A 13,853-nucleotide genomic window follows, 5' to 3' on the forward strand; every position below is an offset into this window, starting at 1 on the left:
AATATTTGTTTATCAAATTCAAAACATCATCTACTTTAGTAATGTTTTCCAGTAGGTATCAAATAATCAATGTTTTAACACTTGTAATATAAAAACATAATTCTTTATTTTGAAGACGGTTAACTTTGTCGAAAAATTTTTCCAGGAAAAAATTTAATTCTCTACCAGTGGTAGTCGCTTACCCTTCTGAAGCGTTGATAAGTTTGAAATTTGCAAATAAAAAATTCTACAATCTTGGAAAGAACAGGTAACAAAAGATTTTATTTTCTCTAATAACCAAAATTCTTTAATCCTTTTTTGTCATAACAAGTAGCTCAATTTTGATGTTATTTTGAATTATGTTTCATGTTTACAGATTAACAAAAATATTATAGAAATCACTTTTTAAAATTTAAAGAAATAAATATTCTGTTATAAAAATTTAAATTTAAAAATAAAAATTTGTTAATTATTTTTTATTGATATGATTTTACGGTTCGTTGGGAAATATGACTTTTTATATAGAAGATGTTTTACATAGAAGATTCAGGTAATAAATTCCTTGCAAATAAAGATCGACACGTTTATTGTTCAGTGTGGGAGTTCCATGAAGGTAGTATTTACTATTTTAGATCCATGTGTGTGTGTGTGTGTGGGGATAAACATTATTTAGAATCATTAAATATACCTTATTAAACAGTAAAATGTGATAAATTATAAATAATAATGGGTACCGAACTAAAAAAAAATGCACCCCAGACTCGAACCCGCGACAACTATGATCTATTTCGCTTCAAGGTGCCTTAGTTCCATTATTAGTGGTTTTAAAAAAGTGTAATTTTAAAGTTTTTTTTTATTACAAACATTTAAAATCGCCTCGGAAATAAATGTGTTGCTTGTTTATAATATTTTGGGTCCTCTAAACTTCACGAATGATTTTAAAACCGCCTTTACTTGTTTTAAGAAGCAGTAACCAGCAATACAATACCCACCACACACTTTTTCATTAAAGTTTTTGTAGCAATAAGCTCATTTTTGTTTACAACACTGTACTTACTTGCGGTGTGTTTCTATGAAAATTATTAGCACTGAATTCTGTCCTTGATGTCTGTTCTAAGGTATTCAATTATAGCGTTTTCAAAGAGCAAACAGGCACACAAGATTCATAAAACTCAACATTTTGACAACATCTCAATTTGAAAACGTAACATAATTTTTTAACAAAATTTCTATGGACAAAAACAAAGAGCAAACAAAATTTGTGGCTATGAAGACAAGCTGCTATCAATTTTTTCACCAAAATTTTGACTTGGTAATTCAACCTTAAGGTAGAACTATACTGAATAAAAAAATAAATCGTTATTTAAAAATTCTGAAAAAATCATCATAACATTTTGTTGGCTTTACCAGCAATATACACGATGACCCAGGGGTGCGTGCTAGCTCCATAACTTTTTTTTATTCAAGTTATCGACATGATATTTTTTAGGCGATAGATCCAACAATGAGACACATTATAAAAATATTTTTATTCATATACAGGGTGTCTCAAGATAAGATGCACAACTAAGTTCTGTTTTTTTTAATGAAAACCCCAAATTTTTGTTACATTTTTGGAATTGCCACTAAATTGTCAATATAGCCCACCTAGGTTTTTAGACTTATCTGCAATAGTTTTTGACTTATGCCAATTTATGTGTCAAAATTGCGTCGTGCCTACAACACTCTATATTTTACTGCACTACTATTGCATGGCATTTTTTATGAGCTTTTTGTCGATATAGGGTTTATAGAGTCTACTTTGTAAAATTAGACCTCATAAACCCCATATCGACAAAAAGCTCATAAAAAATGCCATGCAATAATGCAATAAAATATAGAGTGTTGTATTTAAAAAAATCGAGTTATTGCCATTTGTATTTTGTCATTTTCAAAAAATCGTAGTAGGCGATGTATCATCGACTCCAAGTTTGCCTTTATCTTGGAAAATGCGCCAACGCTTAAGGAATTGACTGGAAAAAGTTGGTTAAGTTATTTTGAATAGTTCTGAAGTTATGAGTTTTTTTGTGGGTCTACGGACGACGCAATTTTGGCACATAAATTGACATAAGTCAAAAACTATTGCAGATAAGTCTAAAAACCTAGGTGGGTTATACTGACAATTTAGTGGCAAAACCAAAAATGTAACAAAAAGGGGTTTTCATTTAAAGAAACAGAACTTAGTTGTGTATCTTATTTTTGGACACGCTGTATATAAATAAAAATAATTTTATAATGTGCCTCATTGTTGGATCTATCTCCTAAACAAAACCATGTCGATAACTTGGATAGAAAAAAAGTTATGGAGCTTGCACGCACCCCTGGGTCACCCTGTATATTAATTTGAAATTTTTTGTCCGTGCCGTTTAAAAATAAATTTAAAGAAACCTCTATTTTTGGTGATTTTATTTTATTTTATAACAAAACTGTACGGAAGACTTTTTTGATTTATTTTTGGTGTATTGTAGATTACCTACTTATATTACTGTATTTTCTCATGCAATTTAAATAATGCGTTTTTTCATAAAAATAAAAAATAAAAACTATTGAATTTTGCAATCCGTTACAAATACTCAAAATGAGATAAAAACTCTGTGTTACTGTGTGTGAGAAGTACTTTTTTAATTCAGGAACAACATCCAATTGTAAAAAAAACAATTTGTTTTCTGTATTTCTTAAAAATTTAATTTTCCTTTTTTTCAATTGAAAACTTATTTGAACGGCTTTCCTTCTGTACACAAGCGACAAATTCTTCTGGTAGTACATTTTGGAACTGGCTAGAGACATGCCATCTACGGAACGGCAGAGTAAATAGTTTGAGAACTGTAATTTTGTAATTTTCTGTAAAAAGACTAAAAATTGCAAAAATTTCAAAGGAAAAGTTAATTTTTTTTAATAAATTATGTACTATATTTTTTGTTTGTTCCGATTCATTTTATTATAACTATCATTGTAGCGTCATAATCTATTTATCTTTCTGTTTTAAGTCATGGAAATTAAAAGAAACAAAGCAAAATTAATTATTTGAAAATTGACCAAAATGCTAATACCAAGAATTAGTTTTTTTCCATTTAGTTTCGCACCTTCTGATCGATATGCTATTATTAAATTAAATTTCTAATATTAGTGAAATGTATGTGACAAAATGGATTTACATTTGCGTAAGATAAGATGCATACTATTAATATTTTGAATTGGGAAAAAAGCAATTTTGTTAAAAATTCAAATATAATTTTATAAATTAGTAACTAGATTATTTTGTTCTAAAAAAAGAACTGCTCCTAAAATATAATTTAAAATAGAAATAAATAAAAGTGTAAGACTTAATTTCACGGTTCCTTTATAGAATTCTAGGAAAAAAGAGAAAGTTGGTTCAGGAGCTATCTGGCCGGGATTCCCTAATTGTGGAAGAAAACAAAAATCATACGTAAATAGTAATTATTCATCTAAATTAAAAATTGTTGGTTCTAGTATGACCGACCTCCTTACTAAATTTTTTCTAAATAAATCAGAGTTTCAACATTATTTTTTTTTATATTTTGTATCCACTTGCCTAGCCGAAGCCGGGTCTAAGAGTTTTATTATTTTATGATCGTATTGTTATTTCTACCCTTCCGTGATTGTTTACCTAACTGCTGAGGGTCAAGATCCTTGAAGCCAGTTTCGAAAAAACTCCTCTAGTGGCTAGTAGAAATATGAAAAAAAAATAAAAATAAAATAAAATAAATGAACCAATTCTTTGACTGGGATTAAGTGTATGTTGGGTTGTCGGCTACGGCGCTAAATATGGCGTCACCCTGTGTGCCAGAAACACATTACTTCCCAGTATAGTTCAAACTTAAAGAAAAAACAGACTTTCAGGGGTAGCCGACAAGTATAACCAAGACCGTTTTCGATAAATTTTAGTTATGGCCCGGCCCCCAGAGGTCGCCATTAGCATTCTCATAATGAAGTTTATTTATTTTTTGCAAATGTTATTTTTATTTTAAATTTTCATTCACAAAGGTAGACGATAGGTACACAACATAAACAACAAATTTAGGTTTTAGCTTTTTTTGTTAGATTTATAATAAAAGAAAGAAATCTAATTTATTTTTATTGAAACAAGTTGGTCATGAAACATTATTTCAAAATTTGAACTTTCAACGCAATCAATATTGAAAAAATACAAAATTGAGTCTTGTTTGTAAAATAAATTCTTGGAATTTGAAGTAAAATTGATTTTTGTACTAAACTACGAAAATAATTGCTAATTGTTTAGAATGAGTTTCCACAAACGAACTTGTTCGGTGGTAGGCTGTCTTTTAAATCAGGGCCTCTCTTTCGGTTTCCGCGTCCGGAAAAGAAGTCAGAGAGGTTCAGATTGTGGGTGGAAGCTACAGGACATCAAACTATTATAAAGCTAAGTCCGGGTGAAATTTCCAAAAGAAGTCGCATGTGTAACTTTTTGCCAGACCAAATTAAGAGCTCCGGTGTGTTTAAAAGGCTGTTCCCCAACTTATTGCGTTACCAATACCACCATTGATCTGTCTTTTTCCATTCCACAAAAAGAAGATATAGAATTATCGAAAAGGTGGTTTTATAGTCCACGAAAAAGAGTGACTCCAGTGGAAGGTATAAATAAATACATACAGGCAACCAAGCGTTTTTTTTTAATTATTTGCCTCCAGAAAATAATAATTAATATAAATTAAAGTGATATAAAAAATGTGATTGTATTTTATAGTTATTTAGTCGACGAGTTTGAGTGTAAATCGGACTCTTTATTTGACCCAGTGGATTTTTAAACCACGAGTGTAACGAGTGGTTTACCATCCACGAGGTGGAATAAAGCGTCCGATTTACACTCAAACGAGTGGAATACAACATTTTATTCTTCGAATTAGAGTCAACAAGGCTTAATCTTGCTTTAAATCTGTTAAAAATAATTTGACGTTTTGTATTGAGAAATGCCAAAAGTTGTCAAAACTTCCTTACACGGGAGAAAAACCGTAAATTTTGACAGTGTCGAAAAATAAAAAATAAAATTTTGTCCAAAACATGTGTTTTGAATTTTTGATTTATTTTTAATAATGAATAATAAATTGGAACAAAACATGTTTTCAAAATTGCCGCCTTTTCTAGTTTTCGGGCCAGACGTGTGATGACGCCACACAGCAACTTTTAAAAACCAGGGGTTCTATTTTGTCGGTGTTCTGTGCAGACATTACGGCATATCACTGATTACCCTGATGGTTCACTCTTAAGCGGCACCTTTGAAGTCGCTTTTTCAGAATCTGTGACCTCGCTTGAAACGCACATAGTACTCATCTTCCCTAAGCATAGAGTTTACACTGTTTACAGCCTCAACCAATGGTAATGCAGCGCGCTCTGACATTCTTGACAGTGACACTAGTGTTACAAACATGGAAGTTTAAAAAGTTACTAGAATAAAAAGGATAGAGAAATATCTGCTTTAACATTGCGTATGGGAGACACAATTACAGTTGGAGACAAAATACTTTGGTCGTCACTTTTCTGACACTTTAATGTAATTCAAGCTTTAACGTTAAAATGAATGACAATTTCAAATTAATGACAGCTATTATATCTTCCTATCAAAAATATGTACCTACAACTTGTCAACTATGATTGACAGTAGCTAAAAATAAGGTTAACAGTCCTAAAGCATGCTTTACAATTTAATGTCACTCAAGTGACATTGACGACCAAAGTATTTTGTCTCCAACTGTACGTTCAAAATAAAATTTGAATCAAAAAGTGGGGGGAGTGAACCATCAGGGTAATCAGTGACTGCATGCACTGAACTCGTATTAATACGAGTTCAATGACTGCATGCTTGTGAAACAATGACATAAAAAGACTGGTTTACAAAATATACAAACTAGTCATTTCATTCTTTTGACGTCAAAAGTGTTTCTTGCCGTCACGTAGGTCATTTGTAATTTTATTTTTGATAGGGAAAAGTGTTTTAAGGCAAATATTTATACTCTATAAATTTATATCATCATACCAAAATGTCAGTCGCTGTTAAATGTCAAAACAGACTGAGTTCATCAGGTGTTCTTGATTTACACTACCTCCATCAGCAAATAAATTTAAAATGAACAATAATAATTTAAATTTTTCAAACATAACAAAAGCCAAGTTGTGTGAGAATGTATTTTGGGTTGCGTTTAAAAATCGGTCAAGGTCTTTATTATAAATGTCTTAGCTAGTATAAACTTATTTTTATAAAAAAAAAACATAAAAAGTGGATTAAATAACTACACTGATATATATTTTCAAAAATCTTTATTGTTTGAGACATAACATTATTTTTATCGATACAGTGAATGTTACTATGTTCTGGATTCTGGATTGAATGTGGAGAGTGAAGGACTGCAAGTCCCTCCGGCACTGAGGCCTCTCATTCGGGCCCATTGTGCCACCTCTCCTAAGAAACATGCCCCACGCCCGTTTTTATTCCTCAAGCCAGCCGACAGTGTCGATGAACTTGAGGATCTTCCCGGGTGGAGTGCTGCCTATACTGGCCATACTAGACCAGAAATCCCCCAGCATAGATCCTCTCGTTGATGCGAGTGCCGGACAGTAGCAAAGCACGTGTCTTGCTGATTCGTCATCTTCTAAGCATCCCCGGCATGTGGGATCGTCGACGGCACCCATTTTCTGGAGATGCTGATTTAGACGGCAGTGTCCCGTCCATATTCCAATGAGTCTCCGGAGTTTATCTCTGGAGAGATCAAGGCAGTATTTGGCTCTTTTCATACAGGGTTTAGCCATTGCAGCTTTACTCTGCATGCAGCCTTCGGTCTTTTTACACCTAGCAGTATGTTTGCACAGTGTGTCTTGCTTTATCATGGCACGAAAGGTAGTCGTGGCTAGTGCCACATTCGGCGTAGGACCAGAGGTTGGTCTCTCTGAGCCGAAGCGCGCCAGTTTATCCGCCTCCTCGTTTCCAGGATTTCCATCATGTCCTTTGACCCACGCGAGCTCATCAACATTTTCTTTCGCTAACTCCGCCAACTGCAAATGACACCGCCAGATCAATCCGGAGGAAATTCTACATTCCTCCAGTGAACATAGCGTAGCTCTTTGTGGTCCGTCAATCAGAAATTAACTAAGCTCCTAGGACCACACCCATAATCTCTGGTGTGCGTTTCTAGAGCAAATGATTTTCGGATTACAAGGTCTTCAGAGTATATTCCCGACCCTGAACCGGTATTATTTTTCGAACCATCCGTGTAGATACAGATGTCCGGTTTTGTTGATTGCTCTTCGGAAGTGAGCATGATGCTGTAGGGTTTTTCGAAAACGTATTTCGCGGGTGCACGATCTGTACCCAGATTTAGAAGAGGCATCCTCTCGGATGCCTCTGTCAAAATGCGGGTGTGTCGCGCTGCCCTACCCTTCATGTTCCATTGTCCCGCAGCTCGCAATCTTATGGCAGCCTCTAAAGCAGCCTCCTCCACGAACATGTCGAGAGGAGGGATGCAAAGGGCTACCTCTATTGCAGCCGTAGGAGTCGATCTCATAGCGCCGGTTATTGCAAGACAAATAAGTCTTTGCAAGTGCCCAATGCGCTTTGTTTCGTTTTTCTGTCTGACCCGAGGCCACCAGACAACCACACCGTAACAAAGATGGGCCTAATAACGGCAGTGTACATCCAGAGAAGGATTTTCGGGTTGAGTCCCCATGATCGTCCTATCATCCGGCGACATTGCCAGTAGGCTGCACATGCCTTGTTGACCTTTGTTTCCAAATGTTCGCTCCAGTTTAATTTGCTGTCAAGTACAATTCCCAGATACTTTACAGAACTGGCTACCTATTTGGAGCTGGGTCCCCTTAAGTTTAGGAAGATTTAATTTCCCAAACTTTCGTTTTTTCGTGAAAAGTATCATCTCTGTCTTGCTCGGATTTACCGAGAGAGCGTGCTCCGTACACCATTTTTCGACTACAGAGAGTGCAGTCTGCATTAAACTGCATAGCACTTCTTCGTGTCTTCCTGTAAGCAGAATGACCAGGTCATCAGCATATCCTATCGTGTAGAAACCGGCCTCATTGAGACGCCGCAGAAGGCTATCCACTACTACGTCCCATAGTAGCGGGGATAAAACTCCACCCTGTGGCATGATACTATGAGTTAAAGATATGATACAGCGGTGGACGAGTTTTGGAACAGTCCGCGCATGACGTCATACAGATCTAATATTCGAAATCGGCAAGATCCATTACACGTCTTTACAAAACATAACTCGTAATATTTCAAAAACTACAATTTCTAGAAGAATGAAATTTTAGACGAATATTTAGCAATATATGCTGCCTCTAATAGTGCTTTTGCTGTGGTGATTTCTTATCTACTTTTTAAGAAAAAAAATAAAAACGTTGCATTGTAAGAATTTGTAATGAAAAATGTACCGTCGAATAATTTTTTATTTTTAAAAGCTTTCCTATGTTTATTCGAGCAATATTGCGGTAAAAAGTTCAAATTTTTTTTTTGGTAAAAGAATTTTATTGATCAGATTATTTTAACTAAAGAAATCTATACATAAACATTGAGGTGAACAACGCCCGTCTTTTCAGTCCGTAAAAAAGCGCTTTGTGCTGCGTTATTAGTTATTAAAGTTGGTAATAGAGTACACAGGGTAGATATTTGATTATTATTTATTTTAAACCAATAAATATTCTCACAAAATAAAAAATAAAAAAGCAAACATCTTTTTTAAGTAACAATTTTTATATATTTTTTTCTCAGACGACTCGAGTCCCGACTTAATTTTTCGTTTAAAAATCTAATTCTAAAATACATTTTGCAGCGGAAAAACATATTTTTTGCTTTTTCATCTAAATCAATATTTCTCGCCTGCTCATTGTGCAACTTCAAATAATTAGAAACTTGTTTTAATTGGCTGCCATTAATGTTAAAAAATATTTTTTCCAATTTTTGTAGTTTTAGCATGAATTCTGAAGTGGGTTTATATAGCCCACCTTCAGAAAGATGGTTTGTCCATGTATAGAATTGTTCATTTTTTAACTGTGACGTTGGAGATCCTAAAATATAATTTCAATTAAAAACATCTCGTATATTTATGAAAAAAATGAAGCCTGTTAAGATTGCCCTTGCACTGAACAGCAAATCTACATTCATTAATCTAAAACTACTTTGMSTCTCTCTTTGTATTAATTACTAATTAATGCAAAACTAAGCATGCTCTTAAAAAGTACAAGCCCATATTTTACCGCTTTTATATTACCAAGAATCAAAGTTCATTGCAATTTTTATTTTTCTACAAATCGAATTAAAAATTAATTCGTTGTTAAAAGTTAATGTGCGATTAACTCGTGAATCTGAGCATTTAGTTGTTCAATTTGGTCACGTTAATCTGACGATTGATTGCAATTAACTTAATGACGCTTCTAAAAACTGACCCTGCAGCGTTACACTACATTACACTACTTTAAATTACCACCACCTRAAAAATAAAATATATTCTGTTCAGATCACCCAAATGGAAGACCTAAAAATAAAAAAATAAAAATAAAAAATAATTCTTTTATAAATCCAAAAAACATGTTTTCTCTCTTTTTTACCAAGAGATGGATTCTCTTCTCTCAATTTAAAAGCAATGTAACCCCCAATATTCTCTAATCCATCAAATTGGAGGTCAGTAAGTTCATGGACGGGTTCGTCATCATTGTTGTCAACGTTCAATGTATATAACAGTTCTGATGTTATTAATTGATCTTCTTTTGCTGTAGATGTTGTAAAAGAATCCTCAAGATTAAAAGTAACTTCAGTGTTCACCTCTTTTACGTTAGCTTCTTCCGATAAAGCTCCCTCGTTTCTACCAAGAATATATTTTCGTAATCGATATTTAAAATCTAAAGCCTTTGGGTGATCATTTAAACCACCTTTGGCTCTCATTATAGAGAAAAACCCTTCTAATTGATCTTGATTTAAGCGATATGTTAACAAATACAAAATATTATAAGACTCTTTCATATCAAGAAACAAAAGTTTCAATGCTTTTATGCTCATTATAATCGCTTTCTGAAATGGTAAAATTTGCTTTCTGGTACCAACTCTTAAATTTTTAACTAAAGATTCCATTTTATCTAACACAACGTTTTGCTCATCTAGATTACTATAAGCTCGTTTTCGACTTCTTGAATCTGTCTCAGGCACGATCGAATTAAAGACATCAAACCAGTCGTTTACAGTGTGAATTAGGTTTGCACATTCAGACCAACCCTTAGTTTCACAGATTCCAAGTGACACAACTCTAGTTAGAGCACAGGCATTGGAGTGAGAAAACAYTTGTGTGGCCCATTTCACTTTTTGTCTTTCGGCATTTTTTACAGTCAAAACGTGATCACTTAATTTGTAGGCTACATTTAAATCTGATGATGAAGTATGTTTACGCAGTTCAAATAGTGGTTCCTTAGTTACCAGAGTACCATCAATTAAAAAACCACTATCCAAAAAATGATTGCGTAGTAACTTGATTAGATGGGGTGCATCTCCAAACACATATATTTTTTTCCCATTACTTGGATTCGCAAAAAAAGGTTTCTCTTCGTTAACGTTTAGTTCTGTCCATAGTTTTCTGTTGCTTCCTCCTAAATCACTAACAGTGGCGACAACATGGTAACCACTTTCTTCCAATTTTTTAATAATGTCGAATAAAATTTGTTTATTTAACTGACAATCATATCTAAAAAGCATAAGTAAATTTATTGGAAAATACGATTACAGCAAAATATTTATAATAACCCAAAAAATATTGGCTGTTTCCAATTTGCAATCAATCCTTTGGCCATAATTACTTGAACGTAATTAGAAGGTGACAAGATAGTGTCATTTTTTTTGTCGTATTCCCACGATTTTTTAATTTTCATTTCGTCAGCAGCTATTACACAAATTTTTTCAGTTACAGACAGATTTGCATTTTTCATTAATTTTAAAGAAATATCCAAAACCCCCGGCTCTATTCGAATTTTCTGGGCCCATTTTCTTAAAGTAGAAACCGCTGGTAAAGGATGGCCCTTTTTACGAAGGAAGCGATAAGCCCGTGGTCCAGCTGCATGCAGTGCTATAGCGTTTGATATGTCATCCACAGTCCAAGTAATTCTTTTTTGAGGATTCTGTAATTTTCTTAACTGATTTTGAGAAAAAATAGATGTAATAGTTCTCTTTAACGAGGTGTTCTGATTTTCCAAAGTACTAATTTTTAATTTGTAATCATCAATTTCTTTTTGCAGTCTTTTAATCTCAAAATCTCTAGGATCTTCAGATGCTCTAAAATCACAGGTAGAAACAAGTACAAAAACTTTTAATTTTATCTTTTATTTTATTAGTTATTTAGCATTTTAAAGCTTAAAAGCAAAATAATAATAATAAATAATAAATAAATCACCGATAACCTATATATTATACCTATATATAGAGTGCGCCACAACTAGCACCCCAGAGAAAAATGCCATGTAAGGTAAGATGCCAYGAACATGGAAAAAATGTTTAAAAAATTCTATCTGTCAAAAAATGTTGACATTTATTTTTTGACATTTGACATATTTTTATGTGTATTTAATGATACTGATGATCTTGTATATGTTTTTTTACAATTATTTAGTAAAGGTACAAAAATTTTGCCAATAAAAGCCACAAATAACATTGAACAGAGTTATAATTTAGAATACAGCTTCCTTGTTTCCTCTTTTAATAGCKTATAGCAAAAAAACTTGGAAAATTATTTTTCCAACAGAAATAAATAGAGTCAAAGTGCAAAATTTAAACCCTCATAACTCCGAAATTTTTATAGATAATTTTTTTTTAACATTTTTTCCATGTTCCTGGGATCTTACCTTACATGGCATTTTTCTCTGGGGCGCGAGTTCTGCCGCATCCTGTATATAGTATATATATGTATATGTAGATATATGTAGATATATCTACTTATACCTGCCACTTACCCTTCAAAATGAATCATTTGTTGAGTATCACTCTCTGGTACCCTACAAAAAATGTATATTATAATCAAATAAAGTTTACTCTTAGGGTGAGTTGCACCAACACTAGTTAAATTTAATCTCGGATTAAATAGTAACCATTTTTGTACTCATAGTTACAATTGTTCTTAATCAGAAATTAAATTTAACTAYTGTTGGTGCAAACCACCCTTAGTCTAATACCCTTACTTATTAGTTATCACCGAATTTTCTCCATCGGTATCATTAAACATATCTTCATTAGAAAACTGTGTCTTATTAGCATTATTCTTAGTACTCTCTTCTTCTGACAACCTAAAAAATAATACTTTTAACTTATGAATTCGTTATGTCAAAAAATTTAATCAGTTTACGAAGTCTGAAGAAAAAATAATGTTTTATTCAGAGTAAAACCGATTTTTGTGACTTAGGTATCTGTAGTTGCAGGCCTCGCTGCGCTCTGCCGTCTGGAGACTTGTCATAAAAAGAACGCTTTTATTCCCAATAAAACAATATACATACTATTATTTATTCTCTATATAAATTTAAATAGTGTCTTAAAATAAGTAAGTATACTCACTTGTTGAATAACGTTTTTTTTAATGTCCGAACTTTTACCCTGTCTCTTCGTTTACTACCAACGTCTTCTTCATAATTTCTTGGTAGTTTGAGACAGGGAATAGCGCCAGGTTTCAGTTTTCTAAATTTAGGGGTGTACCCTAAAATTTTTGAATCATATTTCATCATAAAATCTTCATTTTTAAAATGATCGGAGCAGACTCTGGCATTCTCAATTTTAAATTGTTCTTTTCTACTGCATCTAAAAACCCATTGTTTTTGCAGATCTTTATTTTGAGGAAAACAAAAAAAATTTATTATTCGGGGTGGTCCATTATTCTCTGTATAATTTTTGTTCCGCTTATTACTGTTGTTCTTGCAGCCAAATACCGCACAATACACCATTTTTAAAAACCTAAAATAATGTTATATTTGTACATATTTATATCATATTCGATTAAGAAAATTTATCCTTCAGAAGGCTATCACTATGATGTGTCCTTTCATTTTTAACGTATACTGACATAAAATATTTTACAGCGTTCATTTTTCGATCGTATAATGTTACAATTTATTTCATTTTTGTCTAAAAAAATTATTAATTAATTAATTAATAAAACGTGAGTACCTAAATGTTTATATTAACAAATTTCAAATAAGAGAAAATAAAAATTCAGAATTTTTTGAAAAAGTCCAGGATTTTTGTTAGTTTTTAGTTTAATTCATCAATTTGCATAATTCAATGCAGTTATAATTTTAAGAACAATAACTATTATTATTAATAAAATAAAATAAAATTTACAAGAGAGACATCTTCCTTAATTAGACTAATTTGTGAGATCATTTTTCTTCGATTGCACTACACTTTCTTTTACCTAATATTAAATTTCAATACGTTTTTAGATCATTGCTGTAACAATAGAAAGATCATCGTGTTTACAAAGAAATTAACGTTAATATAATTAGATTAATTAAAGTGAGGTGCAATTGACCATAAATCATTTATTCCATAATAAAGTCTGAGGCTGCAATAATTATATTAGATTTTAGCGACAAAGGTATCGACGCTTGGAAGTAAAATATTGTATTAATCGTAAAGATGAATTAATTATAATTATTAACTTACCGTAAAATCTATGTTTGTGAGATTGTTAAAGCACGTAACCACACGGTTTTAATGTTATCTTAATAATTTGGCGCGCTAAAAGGCACGGCATGACGTCACGATCGAGCGAGACAGACGATACAACATGCGCAATATCATATCTTTAACTTATAGTATCATG

The 13,853-nt window shown here is 32.5% G+C and overlaps 1 protein-coding gene across 1 annotated transcript; it reads right to left on the reverse strand.

The window, feature by feature from the left end:
• Window positions 1–6,480: 6,480 nt before the first annotated feature.
• LOC123010152 lies at window positions 6,481–8,150 on the reverse strand. Its single transcript, XM_044406853.1, has 3 exons — window positions 7,941–8,150; window positions 7,206–7,664; window positions 6,481–7,044 (listed from the first exon to the last, which is right to left on the reverse strand). The coding sequence occupies exons 1-3, from the start codon at window positions 8,148–8,150 to the stop codon at window positions 6,481–6,483; spliced, it is 1,233 nt and encodes a 410-aa protein (XP_044262788.1).
• Between the last annotated feature and the right edge of the window lie 5,703 nt (window positions 8,151–13,853).

This window comes from Tribolium madens, unplaced genomic scaffold, assembly GCF_015345945.1.
Source record: "Tribolium madens isolate multiple individuals breed KSU strain unplaced genomic scaffold, Tmad_KSU_1.1 Scaffold_7;HRSCAF=85;Tcas5.2_LG10, whole genome shotgun sequence".
Classification (NCBI taxonomy): domain Eukaryota; kingdom Metazoa; phylum Arthropoda; class Insecta; order Coleoptera; family Tenebrionidae; genus Tribolium; species Tribolium madens.